Genomic DNA, 24,766 nt, shown 5'->3' with positions numbered 1-24,766 from the left:
CCAGCCCCAGTCAGCCTTCAGATGATTGCAACCTCTTAGAGATCCAAAGCCAGAGCCACTCTCCTAAGCCACCCACAGAAACTGCAAAAACTGTGTTGAAATTTTTAAAAAATTTTATTAAGTCACTAAGGTTTGGGACAATGTATTATACACTAATATTTAACTAACAGTTCAATCAACATGGGGAGGGCTGCAGGGATAAAACTGACCCAAGATTGAGGGCTGCTTTAGGGTCTGTGTGGAAGGATAGAGACGGTTGAATGGACTTGAAAGCGCTGATGAGACTGAGCTTGAAATAAATCATCTGGGAGTCCAGGGTAGAAAGCAAAATCAGAGGAGGGAACAGACTTGGAACTAGGAGACTGTGGACTACAGATTGCACTGAAGCTGAAGAGCAGACTTGGTGAGGGTAAAGGAGTAAGAAATCTGCAGTAAATGTGGAATACCTTGCTTGGTGATTTCAAAGGTGGAACAGTTCTGGAGAACAAAGTGCAGGATGCAACGCTGGGGAAAGGTTTGTATACCTTTATGGGGAGTACATGGGCCAAGCAATGGGGTAACCTAAGTAGGTTATCAGCAGATTATTAAAAATCTCCTTTAGAGTCTTTCATCCCTAGAGTTACAAAATGAGGGTGGAATGGAGTTTGAATGGCTTGATGGTAAAAGCCTTAATACAAGAGTAGTTGGCTTTAACAGAGAAGGCGATGGCACCCCACTCCGGTACTCTTGCCTGGAAAATCCCATGGACAGAGGAGCCTGGTAGGCTGCAGTCCATGGGGTCGTGAAGAGTTGGACACGACTGAGCGACTTCACTTTCACTTTTCACTTTCATGCATTGGGGAAGGAAATGGCAACCCACTCCAGTGTTCTTGCCTGGAGAATCCCAGGGATGGGGGAGCCTGATGGGCTGCTGTCTATGGGGTCGCACAGAGTCGGACACGACTGAAGCGACTTAGCAGCAGCAGCAGTTGGCTATAATACAGATGGTAGTGACAAATTAGAAGAAAAGTCAGCCTTTATTTCTTGTTCAGGATACTGAAGACGCGGGGAGGAGAACTCCATTTGAAAGAGTTTCAAGGGAAGCAGTGAACTTAAGGAAAACATTAGATTTTGGACAAGATTAAAAGGTGACAGCAGTGTTCTAGGAACAGGTTAGATGAGTAAGGATGTTTCTTTAGCTCAGCATGGGTTTGCTCATAAAAAAGCTAAAACTTTATTCTTTTTTAAAAAATATTTATTTTTGTTTTTGGCTGTGCTGGGTCTTTTTTGGCTGAAGCTGCGTGGGCTTCTCATTGCAGTATTTCCTCTTGTTATGGAGCACAGACTCTAGGCCATGTGAGCTTCAGTAGCTGCGATTCCCAGGCTCTACAGCACAAGTTCAGTAGTTACTCCTCAGCTTGTGGGGTCTTCCTGGATCAGGGAAGTGAACCCATGTCTCACGCACTGGCAGGCAGATACTTTACCACTGAGCCACCAGGGAAGCCCTACAATTTTATCACTAGCATCTATGCATGCTTAGTTGCTCTGCTGCTGCTGCTGTTAAGTCGCTTCAGTCGTGTCCGACTCTGTGCGACCCTGTAGATGGCAGCCCACCAGGCTCCGCCGTCCCTGGGATTCTCCAGGCAAGAACACTGGAGTGGGTTGCCATTTCCTTCTCCATTGCATGAAAGTGAAAAGTGAAAGTGAAGTCACTCAGTCGTGTCCGACTCTTGGCGACCTCATGTACTGCAGCCTCCCAGGCTCCTCTGCCCATGAGATTTTCCAGGCAAGAGCACTGGAGTGGGTTGCCATCGCCTTCTCTGCTTAGTTGCTCAGTTGTGCCCAACTCTTTGCAACCACATGAACTGTAGCCCACCAGGCTCCTCCATACATGGGATTCTCCAGGCAAGAACTCTGGAGTGGGTTACCTTCCTGACCCAGGAATCAAACCTGGGTCTCCTATATTACAGGCAGATCCTTTTACCATCTGAGCCACCAGGGAAGCCCGTTGGCATGTGGGAGCTTCCCAAGTTTTATGTAGGTGACTGATGTGTTTGCAATTCACAAAACTCACCCTGACTGTAGTAGCTGTATGGCAGATATAGTGGCAAGGAATACAGAAGTTCCTTTGGAGAAAGAGGGTTAGTAAAAAGGTCCATTTCACACAGGTGATGAGGCATCACCATCAGCCTACTAAAACAATGAGGTCAGCTACTTAGGAAGTAGAGACTATAGAACTGAATGGTTAGCGGGAGAGGGGAATGGAGGCAGCTGACAATGCAAAGGCCAGATCTTTTAATCATTTTTGGACCTGTTCCAGACTGCTCAAAGCACTTCTGATCCTTCACTGAGCCTAAGTAAGTAAGTAAAGTCACTCAGTCATGTCCAAATCTTTGTGACCCTGTGGACTGCAGCCCACCAGGCTCCTCAGTCCATGCGATTCTCCAGGCAAGAATACTGGCGTGGGTTGCCATTTCCTTCTCCAATTGTCAGTTATCTCCAGTTTACTTCCCTTTTTTCTGTCCCCCAAATCCACTTATTTTTGATCTATTTGATTTTTTTTTTTTTAATCTTGGTTGTTATCCCCTTTTAGCACACACCCTGGCTATACCAGTGTGGTAATACAACTTTTTGATGGTAAGAATCTAAAGTCAATGTGATAAAGTAGAAAGGGCTGGTTTCCAGTCTCACTCCTGCCATGAAATTCCTATGACTCTGGTTAACTCACTTCACTTCTTTAGACACCCAATTTTTTTTAATTTAGAAAATGAATCTTTAAGGTCTTAACCATTTCAATTTTCCTACCTGTACAATATCATAGGAGCTTAACAGATATTTTAGTCAGAGTGAAATCTACCATCTCCAATATAGTACTGCAAAATTAGAATGGTAGATGGCATGCATCTTGAAGTTTGTTCCAAGAAACATACTTAATCTGCTTTGTCAATAGGGGAATAACGTTTGAAATAGGTATTGTACTACAATACATTTCCACAGACCAGAGGTAGAGGAGAATGGTTCTCACTTTACATTTCCTGGAGTTAAAGTGACTTCACTTGAAATCATGGCTCTGCTACTTACTAGCCTGTTACCTTGGGCAAACTATTTGGTATCTCTGTGCCTTAGTCTCTTCATCTATAAAATAGGGGTAACAATATATCTCATAAGGCTACCATGGAGATTAAATACCTTTACTAGATATGTAACTGCATCTGTAAGAGAAAGCCCTAGATAAGTATTAGCTATTATTATGTGCTAGGCAGAAGAGTACAAACTCTTGTGCCTCTCCTTAAAGAGCTCACTGTCTGTCAGAAAGATTTTCATACAAATGACCGTAACTCAATGTTCTGCGTTCTGTAACAAGAACTTACTACAATAAGTGGTGTAGGAGCAGAGACAAAAAATGCCTCTCTTATCCGAGAGGGAAAGGTAGGGACAGGATAATTGACTTGAGAGTAGAGTTTGAGTCTGATCATTACAGAAGAGAATTCAATGTTAGGAATATTTCGGGATATGGAACAGCAAGAGGCATTGTGGGGAAGGTAGCTTCTTGCTGCAAAAGACAAATAGGTTCTGAGCAAAGGGAGGATGTGTGGTAGCCCAGGGCAGACTCTGGAGCCAAGGTGCTTAGGTTTAAATCCTGCCTTTACCATTTACTTATTATTTTTCTGGCTGAGTCACTGCAACATGGGAATTGGTTCCCTGACCAGGAATTGAACCCATGCCCCCTGCAGTGGAAGCACAGAATCCTAACTGCTGGACTGCCAGGCAAGTCCCACCATTTATTTACTATATGTAACTTTAAGCAAGCTAACTTCCTTCCTATGCCTCAGTTTCCTCATTTGTAATTAGAGATCAACAGTATCTACCTCATAAGAGTTTTAAGAATGGAATGAATATTTTAAAAGCTTAGAACAGTACTGGCACCTATCAAGCACAAGGATAGTATCAGTTAGTCGCTCAGTCGTGTCCAACTCTTTGTGACCCCATGAATTGCAGCAGGCCAGGCCTCCCTGTCCATCACCAACTCCCGGAGTAATTCTTGATTCATACACTAATTATGGTCAGAGCTGGTCTTATAAGCAGCTTGTCTTTCCATTTCTACTCCATTACCTGTCACCTTGACATATGTTGTAGAGGAAGACACTTGGAAGTCAGAAGACCTGGGGGAAAACCTAGCTCCCTTCAATTCCTAGCTTTGTGGAATAGGGTGAGTTCTTGATCTGTGTTTTTCTTTTTCATAGCAGGGAGTAATCTTATTTAGACTTGGCTCACTAAGATGCTATGAGACTCAAATAAAAGAATATTCGAAATCTTCTATTAAAGTTTCATTTATCATCTTTCCAAGAGTTAAGAAATTGGTCAGAAAACAGGTGATACTTTAATTTAGCAGGAAACAGATGGAAGAGAATGCACTGGAAGATTAAGGATGGCGTGGTGGGAGACTTATTTGTCCCACTTCTTGACTTTCTCAAGGGACAGACTTGGGTTCCAACACCATAAAATTTTCCTGGGCCTCAGAGAGGATTCTTAGCTACTGGGCAAATAGTACACACGTGTTGTTATTTATTCTTTTCTACCTAACCTACAATGGAGATCCAAGAACTTTTCTGTACGTTGTGTATCACATCCCAATAGGGTAAAATTAACCTAACATTTATAAGAAACTTTGTTAATATCATAAAGCAGATTAAAAACTCTTTTCCATTTGAACATTTTTACCAGAGCAGTCGTTTCCCAAAGAAAAAAATTTGAAAGGGAGGGAAATCACAAAATTTGATTAGATCTTCAACAATAGCAGGTACTGGCTTCGATCTTACGGCCGCACTAACTATATTTTGGGCCCTTTTTCTCATCCATTAAATAGGGGCAACAATACCCTCTTCACACAATTGTTCTGTGATTAAGAACAAAGGCTAAAGGGTGAACCTACCAAGTCGCTGGGCCTCAAATAAATCCCTTCTCCTTCTTGCCTTTGACAGAAATGGCACTATCATTCCCATTTCACAGGTGGAGAAACCCGAAGTCGAGAACGTTCGGGTCCCCCTTCTCTACTTGCAACTCCGCAACCCCAAGTTCGGGTACGCCCAACTGCGGTTTCCAGTGTCAGGTCTGGCAGCGCGGATGCTCTCTCCTCGAGCTGCGTCTGGCGGGGCTGGAGGCCGTGATAATTGCTCCCAATACTCTTAAGGAAGCCGAGCCTAATCAACGGCGCTTCAGGGATCAGCAAACTTTCCAACCTTTCCTAACCCCGCCTAGAATAAAGGTCGCAGAGAACCCTCTGCTCCAGCTACCGACGCCATCTTGGTCGCTACGTGTGACGCCACACGTAGCTGAACACGTAGCGGAGAGCCAGCCCATTGGCTGAGAGACGCGAGGAGAGGCGCGCGAAGCCGGGAGAGGAGGGTATGGAAGAAACTACAATCCCAGCCTTCTTTGCGCGTGCCCACCGAGAGCGAAAGAGGAGGGAGTTTGAGTTCAGACCACAATTCCCAGCAATCCTCGCGATGTCTCTCCTTTGCTTCCAAAACGTGGAGGAAAAGAGGGACAGAAGAATGGAGATCTTCTGGTGTCAGTTCTTCGAAAGGCGGGAAAGGCGAACTACACCTCCCGACTTGCAACGCGCGGCTGCGCCTGCGCCCTGAGACCTGTCGCCATCTTGCCCGTTCAGAGGCACCGCAAACAAACCCAATTCCTGGTGTCCCCTAGTCTTGGCGGAGGAGCCTTTTAGATGAGCTCAGAAAGGCCGGGCAGGTGGGTGACTCTCAGACAGAGTGCTGGGAAGAGCTGGCAGGATAGCCAGTATGAAGGACCGCCGGGCCAAGCATTTGGAGCCTGGCTTGGGGCGCCCAGCCCCATCCTCCGTTGTCTCCTAACGGGATCGTGGGGCTCCCCTAGGTGGGCTTAGGGGAACTGGCAGGCCTGGGGCTGGAATTGCGGGGGTCCAGCTCCTGGGGGTCTGCCGGTGAGTCTTGGTCGTCTACCTGGGTGTCCGAGCGTCTACTCTTTCTCTCCGTTGTCCTCTCCGCTAAGGAGGGAGCGAGGCGCTGATGCCTACCAGAGCCCTTCACTCCGGCTACTGGTCCTTACAGAGCTTGGGTCGCGGGCTTGACATTGGGGTGGGTGCTGAGCGGCACGGGTGAGGAGGGTGGGCGGGCTACTCTTGTTGTGGTGTTGCGAGAGAGTGCGTGTTTGGGGAGGGGGCGGGGCAGGCTAGCCTCCTTGACACTTGAGTGGGGGGAGGATTAGACGGGATTCCGTTTTCCGGAGCGGGCTCCGGCAACCTCTGCCCAGGTTTCCAGTGCGATGCGGCCCCGCAGTAAGGTCCTCTGGCGGGGACGCATCGGGATGCCGTGACGTGGTGCTTGATTCCGGCGGTCGCCGGCCACCTCCAAGATCCTGTCGGGAGGCGGGGACTGGCTTGTGGAGGGAGCGGATTCCTTTGGCTCTGCCCCTTCTTCCTCTTCCCCACCCCTTTTCTTTATGTCATTCTGCCGACTGGGGCGCGCAGTCCAGTTCTCCTTGCTCTGGGTTGGTTCTTAGCTGAGAGGACTATGGGAAGTAGGGGGAGGGGGTTCAACTCCAGGCGTGGAGCTGGAGTTAGCAGCCCTAGCTCTTGGAAAAGAGATGGTAGTTATTACGGATCGATGCCTGACTCCTAGTCTAGACACTGAGCTCGCTCATTCTTACATTCACTCATTCATTCATTCGTGTTACTCTTCTCAATCATTTATTTAACAGATATTTACAGCAGATCTGCTGTGGGCTAAGCAGGTATTGTGCAAGGGCCCAGCGCCGTTGTCTTTTTCTAGACCAGGGGATTACCAGTCCGAAGTTTCTGACATCTAAACTTTTGGGAAACGCTTTTGTAAAGAGTTCGGGTGTAAATTCATCTTTCATTGTTAAGACGAGGAGACAGTTCCATTTACCCACTTAGCATCTTAGGATCTTTGCATACTGTATCTCATGTAATTCATAGTGAGAAACCTGGCAGAAGTCAAGTGAATTAATTGCCCAAGATTACATAGGTAGTGGCACCTATTTATTAAATAATGTGCCTGCCACTAGAATAAGAACTTCACATACACTATTATCCAGTTCTCATAACTGGGTGATAAAACCTCTACTTTATAGTAACACATGTTCAAGTAGACCTGTTTACCCAGGATCACACAGCCAGTAAGTTGTAAGATCTAATTAAAGCCATAGGTGTCTGATACCTGTGTTCTTTCCATGTGATAGGCTGGAATAGTAAGCTCCCAAATGGTTAAGTTCTTCATTTGTCAGAAGTTGTAAAGTGTGGAGGTGAAATAGGATTTTGAGATACTTTTACTGGTTTTGCCTCTTAACGTGTGGCTATCCAGGTGAGTGGGCTTTTGAATGTACTTTTGTAATGTGGTCTTTTGTAATTTGACTTTTTGGTTTTTGCTTTGGTAGGAAAGACAAGCTCTTTGGGGCTACCAAAAAGAAGCAGCAATGCCTGTTGTGTGGCCAACACTTTTGGATCTCAGCAGGGATGAATGCAAAAGGATTCTTCGAAAATTGGGTATGATTTTCATTTTTGATGTTTTGTGCCTCTCTGTGGTGCTTTTTTCTTTCTATTTGGGTCATGACTGTTTGCATGGATGTCATATTTCATGCTGTGTTAGAAATCCCTTATAGGTATATAGTTCTTGTTTTACTCTTTGTTATTTCCTTAGTGCCTAGCATAGTGCTTTGTACACAGTAGATGCATGAATCATATTAATAACAATAGCAGCTAAGAATTCTTCACGGCTACTGGACTGAGTCCTTTACATTCAACATCTCATTTAATTGTCACTCAAACCAGATAGATATTTTGCTTTTTATGTCCCCATTTTACAGATGATAAAACTGAAGCTTAGAACCCAGACTAATTCTTAAGTAAGTCATGGGGTCAGAATTTCAACCCAGGGAATAGGATTCCAGTCTCACTTTAACATACTTTCAGGCTTCATGAGTGTGTGAATTACTTGTGTGTGCGTGTGTGCTCAGTTGCTTAGATGTATCTGACTCTTTGCGACCCCATGGGCTGGAGCCATATTGTTTCTCAATTCTGAGTTAATGTAAGCTATGCTGACTTTCCCAAATTATATTTTACTATCAGTAATAAAACACCATTTACGCTTGTAATGAATTATTGAGTGCTTCTTTTCCTTTAGGGCAGTCTTTCTCTAGCAGCATTTAGGGAGAGAATTAAGCCCTAATGCTAAGGCCTTCATTGTATGTAATGAACCAAGTTTTCTACCTGATTCTAGAATGGTATGTTATCTATTGTTTTGGGGACAATTGAGAAAAAAAGAGTTACTCATATCATTTTCTGTATTCTGTGATTCAAATGAGAATCCTTGGTTGAGAAATGTAGCTTTAGGCTCTAAGATTCAAGGAGGACATTTTTGTCTTATTTACCACTGTAGTCTCAGACCAGCACATAGTAATGACTCAATAAATGAAAAAAATAATTCGGAAAAGAACATTAAATATTTTGGCAGAGGATAGCAATTATTTAGATATCTGTGATTTTGAAGGAGAAAGTGCGGACTTTGAATTCACGTAGATTTAGGATCTTGATCCTGTTACTAATGACTGACATCCAAAAGCAAGTTGTTTAATCTCCCTAAATCTATTGATACTTTTGTAAATGAAGGGTAATAATATCTGCCTCATAAGTTTGTGGGTTAAGTGTATACAGAAAGGGCCTATCACAGTGTCCGACATCTGAGTATATAGCATTTTAAAGCAGTTGCTTTCAGACACTTATTTATTTGCAATTGAATCTTTTCTTCACAAGAAGTCTTTGTTGGAAATTTCTGTGGATAAATCTGAATCATAGCTAGTCTGGCCTTAACTGCTAATAACCTTTGCCCTTTTTATTTTCCCTTAGGGGCTACCATGAAGATTTCTATGTTTTAAACTATTTCTTAGCATTGTACTTTAGTACCTTGGTTTTTTTAAAAGTAAATATTCTTAATTTTATTTTTTAAAATTTAACCTTATAAGTTAAATTTTTACTACCCATTCAAGGTTTTCTATACACTGATAGGCAATTGGCCTAACTTGTTAGCTACCAGTTATAAAATTGGATTTGTATTTATTTCATAGCTGAAATAGTTACAGAGTTACTGTGATCTGTTCAGATCACAACTGTAGTCAGTTGCTTTAGTCTCTGGGCTTTTGGGACCTCAAATCAAGAGACTATGTTTAAATATAAAAATTTAAGCTTTAAGTCTTAAATTTATCCTTTTAGTCAGAGCTGTGTAGGTAATGTTGCTGAAGAGCTGCTTCTGTACTGAAAAGAGCAGCCTTCCTATAGGGAATGTCATTTTCAGTGATCCTTCTTTGGGGAGGTGAGCTTTGACAGTGATTTGCAGAATGACTTCCTCCTCACCCGTTGGCTCATTATCATAACAGTGAAACCTTTGAATTGCTTTCAGACACTAGCTCTAGGTCCAGAGTATAGAGAAGGTACTGTGTTTAAGAATTAGCTTAAAATATTTTAAGGATTAGCTTTTAAAAGATTCTTTAAAAACAGTTATAAATTATTTTAACATGAGATGTTAAACATTTATATTTTACTTGTGAAAGTGTTAGTTGCTCAGTTGTGTAGCCCACCAGGCTCATCATTCCTTGGGATTCTCCAGGTAAGAATACTGAAGTGGGTTGCCATTTCCTTCTCCAGGGGATCTTCCGATTTAGGGATCAAATGCGGGTCTCCTGCCTTGCAGGCAGATTCTTTACTGTTTGAGCCACCAGGGAAGCCCACATAGACATTGGCATAGAGAATTTCTATCTCTGTATAACTCTAACTTGGGGCTTTATGAAATATAGTATTCATATTGGGTGGCAGGTTTGTTTAAATGGAATGGGTTGAGGCTTTATTAAAATAGTTCAGATCTTTTGTTTTCTGTAGTTTTTCATGTGTTAATTATTTCACTATACTTAAGTGTCATTAAAGTTAACACTGTAATAGAATGGTATCAAAAATAATACCAGAAATTCTACTGAGCTTGATATTGTCAGAATCTTAGGATTCTCATCAAAATGGAAAGCCACAAATGTGAATGAGGTTGGGAAGCTAGCTGATGTTCTTTACAGTGAGTGAATTTCTCATTGAATGAAGGGAAAGTGTGCCTTGGATTGTGTACCTGTGAGAATTGTGTTCTGAGTTATACAGTTTTGTGTGCAGTTGCTACCTCTTCTATGCATGACTTTTTAGTTAGACTTGGAATGAGACTTGAGATGTCAAAAATCTTTGTGTTTAGTAAATTTCACTTTCTAAAAAATACTGTGAAATAGTGAAATTTCGATCACCATAAATTTCACAGGCCAAAAGTGAACCTTTTCCTTAAATCACTTCTCTCTGACCTCTCCATTTCTTTTTATGGTATTGTCATTTTCCTAAATATCTTGGAAACTGAAAAACCTGGTTTTTAATCACTTTGAGAATAGGGACCTTGTTTTGTTTATGGAGAAGGCAATGGCACCCCACTCCAGTACTCTTGCCTGGAAAATCCCATGGACGGAGGAGCCTGGTTGGCTGCAGTCCATGGGGTCGCGAAGAGTCGGACACGACTGAGCGACTTCACTCACTTTGACTTTTGTTTATATAAAGATTCGCCTTGGTACCTTGCAGTAGTAGTAGTGTTCAGTTAGTAGTTAGGTTTGAATTAGTGACTAGCCAAGTACAGACATATTTTTACTCTTCCTAGTATAAAACTCTCAAAATAGTGACTATTACTGGAAATTTAACATCTTTATGAAACATTATATGCTCTTTTACTCTCTGTTCTTTTTGCACATTTGCATTTCCCCCACCTGCCTAGAGCACAGTTCTGTTTCTGAGTAAAGCTTATACTTCTAGACTAGATGATATTTTTCCTCTGTGCCTTTACCACTGTATTGTAAACTGTGTCAGAATTGTCTAATGACTTGATTCACTGTAACTTTATTCTAGAGTTAACTTCTTAAGGCAGGGTTTAGCATACTATCTCGTATATATAATGGGACTCAACACTGATTTGTTGAATAAAATACTCGATAAATGAGGCATGAACATTTGGAGTATAGTGATTTCTTAAATTATCCCCAGTGTCTTTCTGAACTCTACTTTGGGTTCTGATAAAAGCTGAAATATGTTTTTTGGATCAAAGTATTTCCAGGGAAGCAGAGTTTGTCCTTCCAGAAGGACATGAAACATCTACCTAATGTCCAGTGTAGGTTGAACATGCAGGATGTTTACACATGTTTACACATGGAATAATTCAGTTGGACAAGACATGTCTATTTAATATGGTCAACTCACTCTTCTATATAAATTCTTTTTTTTTTGACAGAACTGTGGATAATACAAACTGAATGAGGCTACTATTTTACTGTTATTGTAGTATCTTGAATGCAGCTATGCATGCCTTAGATTGGCTAACATTCAGTATCTATTATATGTAAGGCATTGGCAAATACTGGCAGTAAGTTGGATCTATTAAGAGGATAACTGTAGTCTAGATACTTATTTCCCATCATTTTGTTTTCTTCAGGTCCACTTGTCTCATAGTGTTTATGGTTTGAAACAACTATTTTATTATTTCTCATGATTCTGTGGGTTGCTCATCTTGCCTGAGCTCGCTCCCATGGCTCTATTCAGCTGGAAGCTTAGCTGGTTAGTTGGGCTCAGCTAAGATGGCTGGGCCGCTCTCTCCATGTGACCTTTCATCCTGTGCTTCTTCACAGCTTGGTGATCTTAAGGTTCCAAGAGAACAAGGCCCTGTGTTCAAGGCTGCTGTTTGCATCATGTATGTGATGTTCCATTGGCCAAAGCGAGTCACATGCCAAGTCCAGAGTCATTGTTGGAGGTACTATAGAAAGGTAGTACATGAGGAAGTACACTGAGAAGCAGGCATGGTTCATTGGGAGCCATTGAGGGCTTTTTGGTTTTATAGTTTAACCACTACTAGGGACAACAGTTTCATTAAATAATGGTTGTTGCTGTGGAAAGTTAGTGAAATGAAACTGTCTGGAATTAGGTTTCAGTGTATTATGTCCTGATTTCTGTAAGAGCGAAAATTCACGTTTGCTAATCTGCCTTAGTCATTTTGCTGGTGGTTTCAATTTGTTGGTGGTTTCTTCAGGGTACCTTCAAAGTGTCTTCTAGGGCACTAGGTAAAAAAACTAGGATCAGAGATGAGAAAGGACTTACCCAAGGTCACACAACTAATGTCAGTGCTGGAGCCAGAATCTGGTCATTTGACTCTTGATCCAGTAGTTTTTCAGTTGCACACTATTCACAGATGGAATATAGGTTGAATTCTTAGGCAAGCTTAAGGAATTATTTCAAAATTTTATCAGTAAAGCTACCTATCAATAATACTAAGAACTTCTCTTAGCAGCCTTATTACACCACTGGGAACCTATTCGCAGTTGTTGGTAGCATCCCAGTTGAATGTTCTTCAGTGATGATATGTAAAGCAAAATATTTAGACTTTTCTTCCTAAACTTTTACACACATGACTTCTATGAGGCAGTAAAAAAAGAAAATAAGATTATAAAAGCCACATTTAATGTATGTTAGTACATAAAATTTTTAATAAGAGGACATTAATGAAATATTTGCATATTGATTTTTAGGTTTCCTGCCCTGAAGTTTCACTGTATATAGCCATAGTATTAAAATATTGTTGGTCTATTTTGATAAAATAATTTTCTTCTTCTAGAATTGGAGGCATATGCTGGAGTTATCAGTGCACTTCGGGCACAGGGAGATCTCACCAAGGAAAAGAAAGATCTTCTTGGAGAACTCTCAAAAGTTCTTAGGTAAATTATCATAAAAATTTGTGAGACATGACTCTAGAAATTTCATTTTGAGATATTTTGGTACTTTTCACTCTTACGCTGAAGACAGAGGTGTTCAAGTTGTTGGTACTTAGAGATCCCATCCCAGTTGTGTGCTTTGTTACAGAAAATTATGTAATTTACCATTTATTCTGTACTCTAATCAGAAAAGGTTTAAGGCAGGTTATTTTAGCTTTGGGCCAGTTGGAAAAGGGAACTATTTTTAACCTGGGTAAAGCAAAGAAGAGCTAGGAGTGACTGGATATGAAGATCTAGAGTGGCCAAGTGGCATTTGTTAGGGGGTAGGAGAAGACACTAGGAAGTTGTTGTCTTAGTTTATAGAAATGGGTAGTGATTATATCGGAGAAGACAGTGGCACCCCACTCCAGTACTCTTGCCTGGAAAATCCCATGGACGGAGGAGCCTGGAAGGCTGCAGTCCATGGGGTCGCTGAGAGTCGGACACGACAGAGCGACTTCACTTTCACTTTTCATTTTCATGCATTGGAGAAGGAAATGGCAACCCACTCCAGTGTTCTTGCCTGGAGAATCCCAGGGATGGGGGAGCCTGGTGGGCTGCTGTCTATGGGGTTGCACAGAGTCGGACATGACTGAAGCGACTTAGCAGCAGCAGCATTAGGGACAGTTGATCCCTTCAGCTTCCCATTAGTGTGGGACTTCAATTCGTTAAAAAAAAAAATCTGGTGAAAGGGATTCTTTGATACTTTGCCTTGATCCATTCTTAACATCTTGAGCTTTCTCAGAAAATTCAGTGCTGTTTTAACTGAAATTTCCTTTCTACATTTAAGACCATTTTGTCATATTTTTAAAGTGAATATAGGGAAGAAATTTTTTTCCCCCTACATTCAATTATCAGCAATGTAGCTATATTATTAAATCCTGTCTTAATGCCTCCATACTTAACAATTTATATTTTTCATTTGTTGTTTATATTGCCTCATAAATTCTGCTTTTAAGCCCCTTAAATATTTTAATCAATGGTATAGATTTAGCTTAGCAATAAGGATTATAGTTTCAAGGGTGGTATTTATTTTATTATTTATGAATGGAATGGGTATAGCCTTTTTTTTTTTAATTTGTTTAGATTTAACTTTACATATATTTAATCAGGATCAACATAAGCACATTTTTACCGTAGTGGTGATGTGATATAATGCAGAAGACACATAGCTTCAGTGTTGAGTAATAAAGGAGTAATATCCTGGTGTCAAGTTTCATAGCATATGAAACAGTATCTTGTCACTTTCATTTCTTTGTTATATTTACTGAACATAAAATTTTAGACTCTTAAGCTTTAGAAAGGACTTTCTTTTGAGGGCCAAAATCTCAGTAACCATGATTAGAGGTCATTCAGTGGTGTGTATTTTTAGATAAGAGGAACCTCTGCTAATCCTGACTATGGTCTGACATTTCTGAGTTTTGGACGTTAATGACTTCATATCAAACTGAATGTCTTTCTGTGATTTGTAATTTGTATAATTTGTACACATTTATAATTTGTAATTTATAATTAGAATTTAGTTACAGATTCTCTCTACAATTATAATTCTCTCTACAATTACACAGAATCAGTCTGAATCCTTTTCTATGACTTTAATTAAAGCATTTGAAGATATATATATTAGACCCTTGTCTTTATCTTTTTTCCACATCAATTCCCCTCCTCCCCCACAAACAAAATGTTGACTTAAACACTAATATAGAGAAGAACTGCCTGCTTGGCAGAGTTCTATAATGGCTATTTTTTTTCATAGCATCTCAACAGAACGCCACCGTGCTGAAGTTCGGAGAGCAGTAAACGATGAACGGTTAACAACAATTGCACATAAGTAAGCCATTAGTCATACCACCCCTGATTTTTCATGACGTAGTATACCATAGTTTTGAAACAGTCTTCCTATTGTGTAGAGATTCCTGAGTCTTTTATCTTGATAGTAATATCTCTGTACTCAGGGATCCTAATCGTAGCTGTGTTAACTGTTTATTTTATTGGTTATGTTTTGCATTTGGTTAGGCAAGCTCTAAGTACTCAGGTCAAATCCTGTTACAATGTAATCTCTGTGTACCTAAAGGGCTCAACAGTTTAACAGGTGATTTCCTTATTTGAAACAAAGTTTAATAACAAAGTAGCCCCAAATTTGACAGCCCCTTAGAGTTTCTTTGTAACAGTATTTGATATGTATACATATTGCTTTATAAATAAACATTATAAATTTTTTGACTAATATTTCATGTATTTTGAGATTCAGAAAAAAGATTGTAACATATAGCCTGGTTTTAAGAAATATGAATACAGTGTATTTTAATTTACTTTGAAAAGTCAACAAATACAATTATAAAGGATTCTTATCAAGTTGCTTTCAGATCATTATAACTATTTGATAGATGGGGTGGAGGGTGGTGGAAGATAGTACTGAGCATTAATGGAGTATGAATGGAGAGAGTGCCTCCTGAAAAATAGAAAAGAGCAGAAATTATCCTTTAAAATGTTAATGCAAGATGGTAGAAACATTTGATAAAATAAGGTATGTTATAGAAGAATTCATTTGCTTTTTATTTTTGTCTTAATGTGAACTAAAGCTAAAAGAAAAATTTTGGTACCTTTCCATTCTGTAATAAATAGTGCTTTTAACCCAATTGGCAGTATTAGTATTGACCCCGAAGATCCATTAGCTTCATGTTGCACTTCTCTGTTCCTCATTTTACTTGACTGATAAAATGGGGTACTACCTTTTTAACTGCATAGTTTGAAAGATAAGCAGTTTGAATTTGGAGATTTTTCAATGGTAGATATCTATGCACTGTAGAAATTTGGAAATTTTCCTCTAGTGACATTAAGTATTGTTAGGCCAACATGGCTGAAACATTTAAATATTAATGTGCTCCTTCTTTTAAATTTCTCTAAACTTTTAAATTGAGATACTCTAAAAATAGTAATTGAGCCTAGATTCTAATTTGAGAACTGGTAATAGGAAACTTATGTGCTAGATAATGAAGTAGTGAATAGTAGTTTGCATTCAGAGGCACTTAGAGACAAAATTAGTACCTTAAAAACATTGGAACAATATTGTGGGGCAATTAGTTATAAGTTGATGCATCAGTTTCATACTTAAAGATAACATTTATTTAGTCTCCTTTTCCTTTTTTCCCCTTTAAAGAATGAATTTATCCTTATATTTGGGTGAAAGACCAAGTTACAGGTATGCAAATAGGTTATTATTATTTCAGGCTTTTTCTTGTATTTATTTCAAAATTGAAGCTCTCAATTATTCAGGGGCACATACTTCATTTATGAATTAACCAAGCCCCTTGCTTTTCCTCCTCTTCTCCTCCTCCCCTTCCTAATACTGCCCACCCTTTAGCTATTTTGCTGCTTGAAAGTAGTCAGAGGGTGGGAAGGGAGAGGAGGTGAAAATTTTACTTAGTCATTTTACTACTTGTTAGTTGTTCTGGAAAAGGTTTGATGGAAGAAATTTTAAGTATTTGCCAAAGTATTTTGGTTAATATGCGAGTTTCTTTAATCTGTTTGACCTCTCCCTTTCCCTCCTCTCTCTATTAGCATGGATAATTGAGAGTTGGCTTCTACCTACCTGTTTCCTCTTTTTTTCTCTACTTTTCTGATTTCTTTAATACATGAATTTAATTTTTTGAAAAACGTTTACTTCAGTGTATAATTTTAAGCTTCTCAGGCGTTTCCATACTCCTGTTTTAATATTTTATATTGTGGTTTTAGTTTGACCAGATGTTGTATTTACTCGTGGAGCCCAAGGGGCAATGAGTGGGTAATGCTGAGGAAGACGTAGATCCCTCATTCTCTCCGTCTCCTTTGCCCTCTGTAGCGACAGAACAGAGGGGATTCTAAAGTAGTTCTAAAGATTATCTATAGGAGGGTTTCATACTCTGAGCCTGAAAAAAGTAACTTGAGCCAAGGAGGAATGCATCTGAACTGACTGCATTCCCTTTCTCCTCTCCCTTCCCTCCCCCACTCAAAACAGCAGCTTAGGCCAGAAGGAATGTTTGAAAGGTGAAAAGAAAGCCAAGAAGATTGAGCACAAAGGAGGTGGAAACAAAAGGAGTCGAGTGTCTGGGATCAAAGAAAAGCCTTGCTTGAACCATAACACGTTTTTATTATTTGATACTCTAATTCAGTTTTGAGACATGACAGAATATTATAGTATCAAAGCCTGGAATGTTAAGAGGCCTCACAGTTTTTAATTGGGCCACTCTTGGCAGCATTGTATCTAAAGAAAGTAGCTATCCAGAATGACTGATCTCTTAACTCCTTCCCCATCAGCTAGACATTCATGGATACTGTGTGAGCCTCTCGGTGAGGATTTCATGCTGGTGCCATGAACACCAAAGGATGCAAGGGCCAAGGTGGTTCTACTAGTGTCAGACTTCTCAGAAAAGGGGCTTGGAGCAAGGTTTCCACCCCCCCCCCCACCTTGCTATATTTAGTATAAATAAAGAGATGTTCTTTGAAACTTAGGAATCCCAGGGAAGCCATGGAATAAGATGTTTACAGAAACCTGGAAAATTCTTTTTAGATGATTTGTGCAACTAATGCATATTTACACCCTTATTAATAAGCAAATAGGAATTTTAAATCTAATTCTAACATGATAATTTTTCACTCACTTAAAAAAATTTGAGCACGTTTGCGTGAGTAGAAATTTGGAAGATTTATAAATCTTTTTAAAAGTTGCAGTTGTGTTTTTTGCACTGTAGATTCTGTCTTTTCAATAGCATATATATTTGTGTGTTTAAATTATTAATCTTCCATAATTTCTGCCACTATTTAACAGTGTACCAGGTAAGTGTAGACATCATTTTATTTGTGTGGTAAACTTTGATCAAGCAAATTTCTTAGCGACTTTCTAGTAAAATGGTAGCAAAATAGGAGTAAGCCAAGAAAATACTGAATAGCTTTTAGAACTTTTTCCCTTTGACAATCAGTAATAGCCCTTTTCTGTCTCTCTTGTTTGTACCATTCTCTGTTTCAAAACTAGCATCAATTTGGAGATTACATGCTAACAGATTTGTGAGGGTTATCGGGGTTTTAGGAATCCCTCTTTGCCGTGTCTTAGGTAGGCCTGTGTTAAGCCATAGGGAATTTGCAGATTTCCCACAATAACTCAGTTGGATTCATCAACTCCTAGAAATTTTTTTCTTAAACTGAATGTAAATTCTTCTCAAGTTGTAATTTGTTTCATTCCTTGAAAGTTTATAGATTAGACAACAGTGTCTAGTTAGTATAAATCAAAGGCAAAAGTTAGACATGAAGCACATTGAAAATTTTTATACTTTCTACTTGTGATGTGGCAGTTCATTTCAATAGCATGATGTATGCTTGTTAAAGGAGTGGTTTAGTAACTGTGTGACCCTAAGCGAGTTATTTAACCTCTTGGTAACTCAATTTTCCCATCTATAAAATGGAGATGATAATATTACCAATTTCATAGGATTGAAAGAATTATATGAGTTAATACAGGCAAAATATTCAGAACAATATATCACATATACTAAGTGCTAATTGATGTTAACATCATCACCATCATCATCATCATCATCATTCCACTATCCACTAACAAGGGCTTTTGTGTACTCTGTCAAGAATCAGTGGACATACAGAATCTTAAACTCTAGATTGGGTTGTAGAATCATTGGTTTTGAAAAAGGTGCAGAAGTATTTCCAACTTAGTGAAGAAATTGATTGATTGATTTTGGATGAATTTTAAACATCGACAGTCACCATTAGTTAGACTGCTGCCTATATTGAAGCCAAGCAAAGGGAAGCGAAAAGCTGTCTTTTCATGCTTCAACCTTCATTTGGACTCCTAGGGTAAAATTTGCTCAACAAGTTTAAAGTAAAATTGAGAATAGCGTCTGCTAAGGAATAGAGTTCAGTTGCCTCAAACATTTCTAAGAGTGCAGAATGATATAAATAAGTAAAATTAAAATAGCGGCAGATTTCTTCCAGTGTCCTCAGATCTAGTCTGTTTATTTTTAATAGAAAGGATAATAATATAACACATTGTCAGTGACACCTGCAGTGATATGTACAGCTTCGCACCTCCCAGTACCTAGTCTCCCTCGTTTACTGCCTCAGTTTCCCTTGTTTGAAAGCCTTAGAACCTCTGGCCATGCAGGCAGTTAGGATAATTTTGCAAAAATTCAGTGAATTTCATCCTTAATTATTAAGAAAAGTCTGATTTTTGAAATTGAGTAATTTTTACCTTTTTAGCCTAATTACAACATTAAGTTCTAAAAGTTGGTAGAAATACTCGTTTTCATCTTCAATACCAGCCAGATGTAAACTAATGAAAATAATGTTGATGTTTATTTACAAGGCATGGGATAGTTTTCCACAGTTTCAGAGATGTTCGTTTTAAGATTCAGATTATGGAATAAAATGTGTGAAAACCTAAGTGTATGTAAGATTCCTTAAATTCTGATTTTTATTCATAGTTTTGATCTTGCTTAAAATAAAGCCTCTCCTGTTCACTCAGGGTACTTTTTTTATAATTTGAAAAGTTATATTTGAATATATGTATTTGATTCAGTTTTAGCTATTGAGAACTCTTGTAGCAGCATTTTCTTTTTTGTTTAGTATGTCTGGACCTAATAGCTCCTCAGAATGGTCCATTGAAGGTCGTCGATTGGTACCCCTGATGCCCCGGCTGGTTCCCCAAACTGCCTTCACTGTAACAGCTAATGCTGTTGCCAATGCAGCTGTTCAGCACAATGCATCTCTTCCAGTGCCTGCAGAAACAGGAAGCAAGGAAGGTGAGTAAAGAAATATTTCAATGTGTAAGGATGACTTCTCTTGGATTCTTCCAAGAAAAGTTATCTTATTTTTCTTCTGTTTTTGTCCCAGTATTCAAACTCTGTGAAATGTAGTGAATAACTCTTGTTCTGACACTAGAAACTGCCAAGTTTTTAGTCTCAGCCAAAATTAAATATCCCTTTGTTCAAAGTATGAATTACATTAATCACAAAATTGCAGAAAGCCTTGGAATGAATTTTTTGATAGGAACCTGTCTTGTTAGAAGTAGATAAAAGGCCTTGGAAAATTAATAAAGCAATAGAAGTCATTTATAATAGCTGCCGGAGAAAGATGCTGAATTGATACTTTAGAAAATAAAGTTCTGTTCTTGTCTTCTGGAGTCAATGGTATATGCTGTTTCTCTGTTCCAGTCAATGTGTTTAATCTGTTAGGGGTTGCATGGCTGATGGAGAAGGCTTTCTTATTGTTATTTAATCTAGTCATTGACACATGCTTTAAAATTCCTTGGAGTCTCCTGAGGTAACCAAGAGTAATATTAAATTTGAGAGTGCATGTTTCAGTTGACTTCAGTAGCTTAGTTTGGTGTTATATGAAAATGACCCTGAAAATAATGCAGTTGTCAGATTATTTTGGGGAATTATCTTTTTTTGAGTATCTATGGATTGTGGAACAGAATGAGACATTCCTTTCATTCATGCCAGACTCTTTTACACGTAAGGAAGCTATATTTAGGGAGAGACAGTTATCAGTGTGCAAATTTGGCCTTCATTGAATTCCTGTTTTCTTTGTTGCAGGAGAGATACCTTTCTTCTCTGCCCTCTTTTATCGTTTCTGTTTACCACCTCTCTGATTCAGTGGAAAGAATATAGAATTTTTGATAGTTCTAATCTAGGTTTGAGTCCTCATTTGTCATTTCCTTGCTTTGTGACCTCCACCCAGTCTTAGCTTCTGTGAGCCTTGGGTTCCTCATCCTTAAAATGAGGATGTGGCATTGTGAGATTAGTGATAAATATATGGGAAGAATTTAGCATAATCCTTGGTAATCATTCCTGCTTGTTGCTGTTATTCAAGCAGTTAAAATACTGTGTTGTCATTACCTTAGTTATTATTGCACTGTTTAGATGGCAAGTGACTAGTGAGTTGTTTATAAGAGAAACTTACCTTGATTCTCTCTAGGGGCTAAGTTGGAAATTTCTGTGGTTAGGGAAAACTGATCCATCACTCCATCATTGATACTGCTATTAGTATTAGAAAAGAATATAAGTATATGCTTTTTGTCTAACTCCTGGTATGAATAAATAATAATTTTCATTTTTCTCAGTTTTGAACTTGGTTTCTTTGTAACTGTGCTCTTCTCTATTGTCAGTGCCACCTGTAGACAGCTGCTAAAATACTTGGGGAAAATCTAGTTAAGTGATGGTTTTCAGGAAAGGTTATTAATTTTTTTAACCTGTGGACCTAATTCCTAGAATTGGCTGCTAACTTCTGGTTATATGAAAATGTTAAAATTGGCCTGCAGTAAAAAAAATTATCTTTGTGTATGTGTGGACCGTTTTGGTGAAAGTTAACAGCGAACTTTTTTATCGTTCCTTCAGTAGTGGTTTGCTATTCCTACACAAGTACCACGTCAACCCCAACCTCTACCCCTGTTCCAAGTGGCAGCATAGCAACGGTTAAGTCTCCAAGACCTGCCAGTCCTGCCTCCAATGTAGTTGTCTTGCCAAGTGGAAGTACTGTTTATGTCAAAAGTAAGTGATATTCTCAGTGTTATCAGGGCCATCTTGGCTAAAAGCTGCAGCATAGGCTCTGATTAGATCTGCCTTCCTGATTAATTCATTGGCCCACTGGCTATTAGCAGTGGTTAGTTTTTGAACATTGTAAAGAATTCCTTTCTTTACATGTGACTAGGTATATATTGCTTTTTAACCATTTCCGGGGGTTGACTAATTATCCTTTTTTTGTTTTCTGTGGGGAATCTGCCTTAAACAGTGCTATCCTCTTAAGTATTCACTTGTTCTGATTTTCATAGAATACAAATGTGAATAGAAACTAAGGGAATGTGCTTATATCATTTATTTAGTGTTTATTCCTGTAATAGTAGTCTTTGTAGTGTTTTTAAAAATTATGCAACATATCATCTAATTGTTAAATTTCAGTGAAGCATTCTAGAGCATCTTTCTTTCACATTTCTAGTTGACTGTAATTTTTGAGGTTTATTTGCAGTTGTTAACCCTTTGATTCTACCCTGTGAAGCACTTTGATGTCCAGTTCATTTTTTGCTTTCAGTGTCTGTTATGTCAGTATTGATTTGCTTTTAGTGTTAACTCGAGATCATTACTATTTGACTTTCATTTTTCTCAATGTAGTTATAAACTTAATTTCTTTGTAACTTTTAGAGGTGGACTTTACTGTTTTAGACGGAAATAATTTTAGGTCATTGTCAGTCTTGGTTAGAGTCTAAAACTTGAAGGTATAAGGAGTTATATTTTATCACCAATTACATGAGTCATGCTGTGTGCTTTTGTAAATGTCTGCTTTATAAAGGTTTCCTATGTATATTGCAAAATTTTGTTTTTCATTTGATTGTTTTCTTAAGTACAAGACAATTGAGGCTTTAGTACATAAAGAAAAATTTTAAACTTTGGGAGTATTATACCTGATTTCTGTGAATTTAGCCAAAATGGTCTTTTAAAATAACTGTAGAGGTCTATTTTTTAATTGTTTTTTAAATGTTGAAAGTGAATCCCAAACATGAAGAAAGTATTTCACATAATATATAGCTTGAAGTAACTGAAAGTTTATTGCTTTATTCTCAGAAATCACACAGGCAACATTAGTTTGAGATATAATCATTCATTCTCCTGACTTCATATGTGCAAGGCACTGTACCAGGGAAACAAACCAATAAGACTGAGGTGTTGCCCTTTGAGAGCCCCTTAATAACAGGAGATGTGCAGACTGCCTGCCACATTGCCATGGGATAAGTGATACCGAAAAGAATGTATGAAGTGCTTTCCAAGTTCAGAGGAGACATGGATTAGCTTTGCTTGGAGTAAGGGAAGGCTTCACTGAGGAAATAGCTTACAGGATGATGACTGCTGGATGATGAAGAGGTCGTTGATGATATGTGGTGTTTCCCAAAGAACAAGAGTACATAGAGATTCCACATGGATAGAGTATGTGATAAATTGGCTTTGGGGAATGGTGAGCATGTCAGTTTACAAGGATTATAGGGTGGGTGGAATAGAGTATTGTGTTCTTAGAAAAATATGGGACCTTGAATGAGACAGTAATGATTTTTGTGCCTTATCTTGTAGGGAGGTAAAACTAAAAGATTTGAGGCAGGGCACTGGCCTGATTAGATGTGAGATTTTTATAACTTGTAGTAGGTTGAAAGGTAGAATGGAAGTGGAGAAATTAGAAGCATGTACAACTTTCAGGAGGTTGTTGCTGACGTACAGGCAGGAGATAAGGAGGTCTGACATGGCTGTAGGGTTAAAGAAAGTTGGGAAGACGTTCAGAGATAGCTCCCCTAAGGGAGGATTGATAGAACTATCTGATTGGGCGTGAGGCAGAGGGAGAGGTCAAGGATGACTGATGACACGATGATTTTAAAATGAAGTATAAAATACAAGGTTAGATTGCTATAAAATTTAACAATGTTGTTATTGCCTTATAGGTGTTAGCTGTTCAGATGAAGATGAAAAACCCAGAAAAAGAAGGCGAACAAACTCTTCTAGCTCCTCCCCTGTTGTCCTTAAGGAAGTTCCAAAGGCTGTTGTTCCGGTCTCAAAGACGATCACTGTGCCTGTGAGTGGCAGTCCTAAGATGAGCAACATCATGCAGAGCATTGCCAACTCCTTACCACCCCACATGTCTCCTGTGAAAATAACCTTCACCAAACCATCAACACAGACAACAAACTCAACAACACAGAAGGTATGTGGTAGAGGGAATCTCTGTCTGCCAGGTGCTGTTTTAATCTCTTTCAGTCAATGTGATCCAGATTTAACAAACATGCACTGAGTGCTTACTATGTGCTTGGCATTATGGTGGGAATGTTCACATCTTTCTTAATTTCTACATATAAAGCTTTGGGTTAGATATTATTATTTTACTTTTTGTATATGTTTTTGTAGATGAGGCTCAGAGATGCCACATGACTTGCCTGATATGGCATAGCTAGCAGATCTTCTAAGACTTCATTTATTTCACTTTTATGGTTCTGTTTGGAAAAAAATTAAAATATAGAGGATTCTTTAAGCCTCAATTTGGATAACTTTACCTTTAGGAACTCAGTATTTATGTTTCCAGAGTAATGAAGTTGTCAGACAGAGTTAGGTGTTTCATAGAAGAAAGGAAGGATATGATTAAGTGGATTATTGTTATCTTATTTTTTTAATTCTTGAAAGCTATCATTAATTCATTTCTAAACTCTTCTCTCAGTATGTTCAAGTCATCAGTATTTGGTCAGTTTTGTTATTAGAACCCTCTACTTCCGACACTAATCTGGAAACTGATGGTACCCTAGGCTTGTTACACACTGCTGTGTCTAAGATCTCCCTTCAATGTCATTCTGATCTTCCCCTTTCTTGGTTTATTTACAAATTTCCTGAAGTATATCCTCCAGTAACTTCTTGGTATATGGGTGGGGTGGAAAGTAGAGTTGTTAAGACCTTTTTTTGTGTGTGTGCGCACGCACAAGCGCATGTGTGTGCGTATATTCAAGTTGTATCCGACTCTTCGCAACCCTGTGGAATGTAGCCCTCCAGGCCCCTCTGTCCATGTGATTGTCCAGGCAAGCATACTGGAGTGGGTTGCCATTGGAACCCACTGGAGTGGGTTTCTCCTCCAGAGGATTCCTGACCCATGGATCAAACCCATGTCTCCCACATCTCCTGCATTGCAGGTGGATTCTTTACCACTGTGCCACCTGGGAAGTCTTTGAGACCCTACATGGTAGACTGAAAATTTCTTTATTCTCCCCTCCTACTGTCTTGATGTCAATTTAGCAAGGTAGGTATTCTAGGTGGGAGGTCATTTTCCTTGAGAATTTTAAAGATGCTACTTCACTGGCTGTTGGCTTACAGTATTGCTTTTGAGAAGTCCACTAATGCCATTATAATTCCAGACC

The 24,766-nt window shown here is 39.1% G+C and overlaps 1 protein-coding gene across 9 annotated transcripts in view; it reads left to right on the top strand.

Moving 5' to 3' along the window:
• Positions 5,376 to 24,766, top strand: part of EMSY (EMSY, BRCA2 interacting transcriptional repressor) — an 82,003-nt gene continuing 62,612 nt past the window's right edge. For 2 of the 9 annotated variants that reach the window (XM_013969812.2, XM_013969809.2), the window contains exons 1-8: positions 5,376 to 5,733; positions 7,417 to 7,525; positions 12,708 to 12,807; positions 14,600 to 14,674; positions 16,004 to 16,045; positions 19,456 to 19,631; positions 21,228 to 21,380; positions 23,312 to 23,571. In XM_013969812.2, coding sequence (XP_013825266.1) covers positions 7,456 to 7,525; positions 12,708 to 12,807; positions 14,600 to 14,674; positions 16,004 to 16,045; positions 19,456 to 19,631; positions 21,228 to 21,380; positions 23,312 to 23,571 — 876 coding nt within the window. In that variant the 5' untranslated portion in view covers positions 5,376 to 5,733; positions 7,417 to 7,455. The remainder of the gene's footprint in view (positions 5,734 to 7,416; positions 7,526 to 12,707; positions 12,808 to 14,599; positions 14,675 to 16,003; positions 16,046 to 19,455; positions 19,632 to 21,227; positions 21,381 to 23,311; positions 23,572 to 24,766) is intronic. The other 7 variants (XM_005690008.3, XM_013969811.2, XM_005690007.3 and 4 more) reach the window with 6 other exon arrangements.

The sequence above is a fragment of the Capra hircus genome, chromosome 15 (assembly GCF_001704415.2).
Source record: "Capra hircus breed San Clemente chromosome 15, ASM170441v1, whole genome shotgun sequence".
In the NCBI taxonomy this organism is placed as follows: Eukaryota; Metazoa; Chordata; class Mammalia; order Artiodactyla; family Bovidae; genus Capra; species Capra hircus.
Note: the sequence above shows the minus strand (reverse complement) of the source record. Positions and strands in the feature narration are given on the sequence as shown.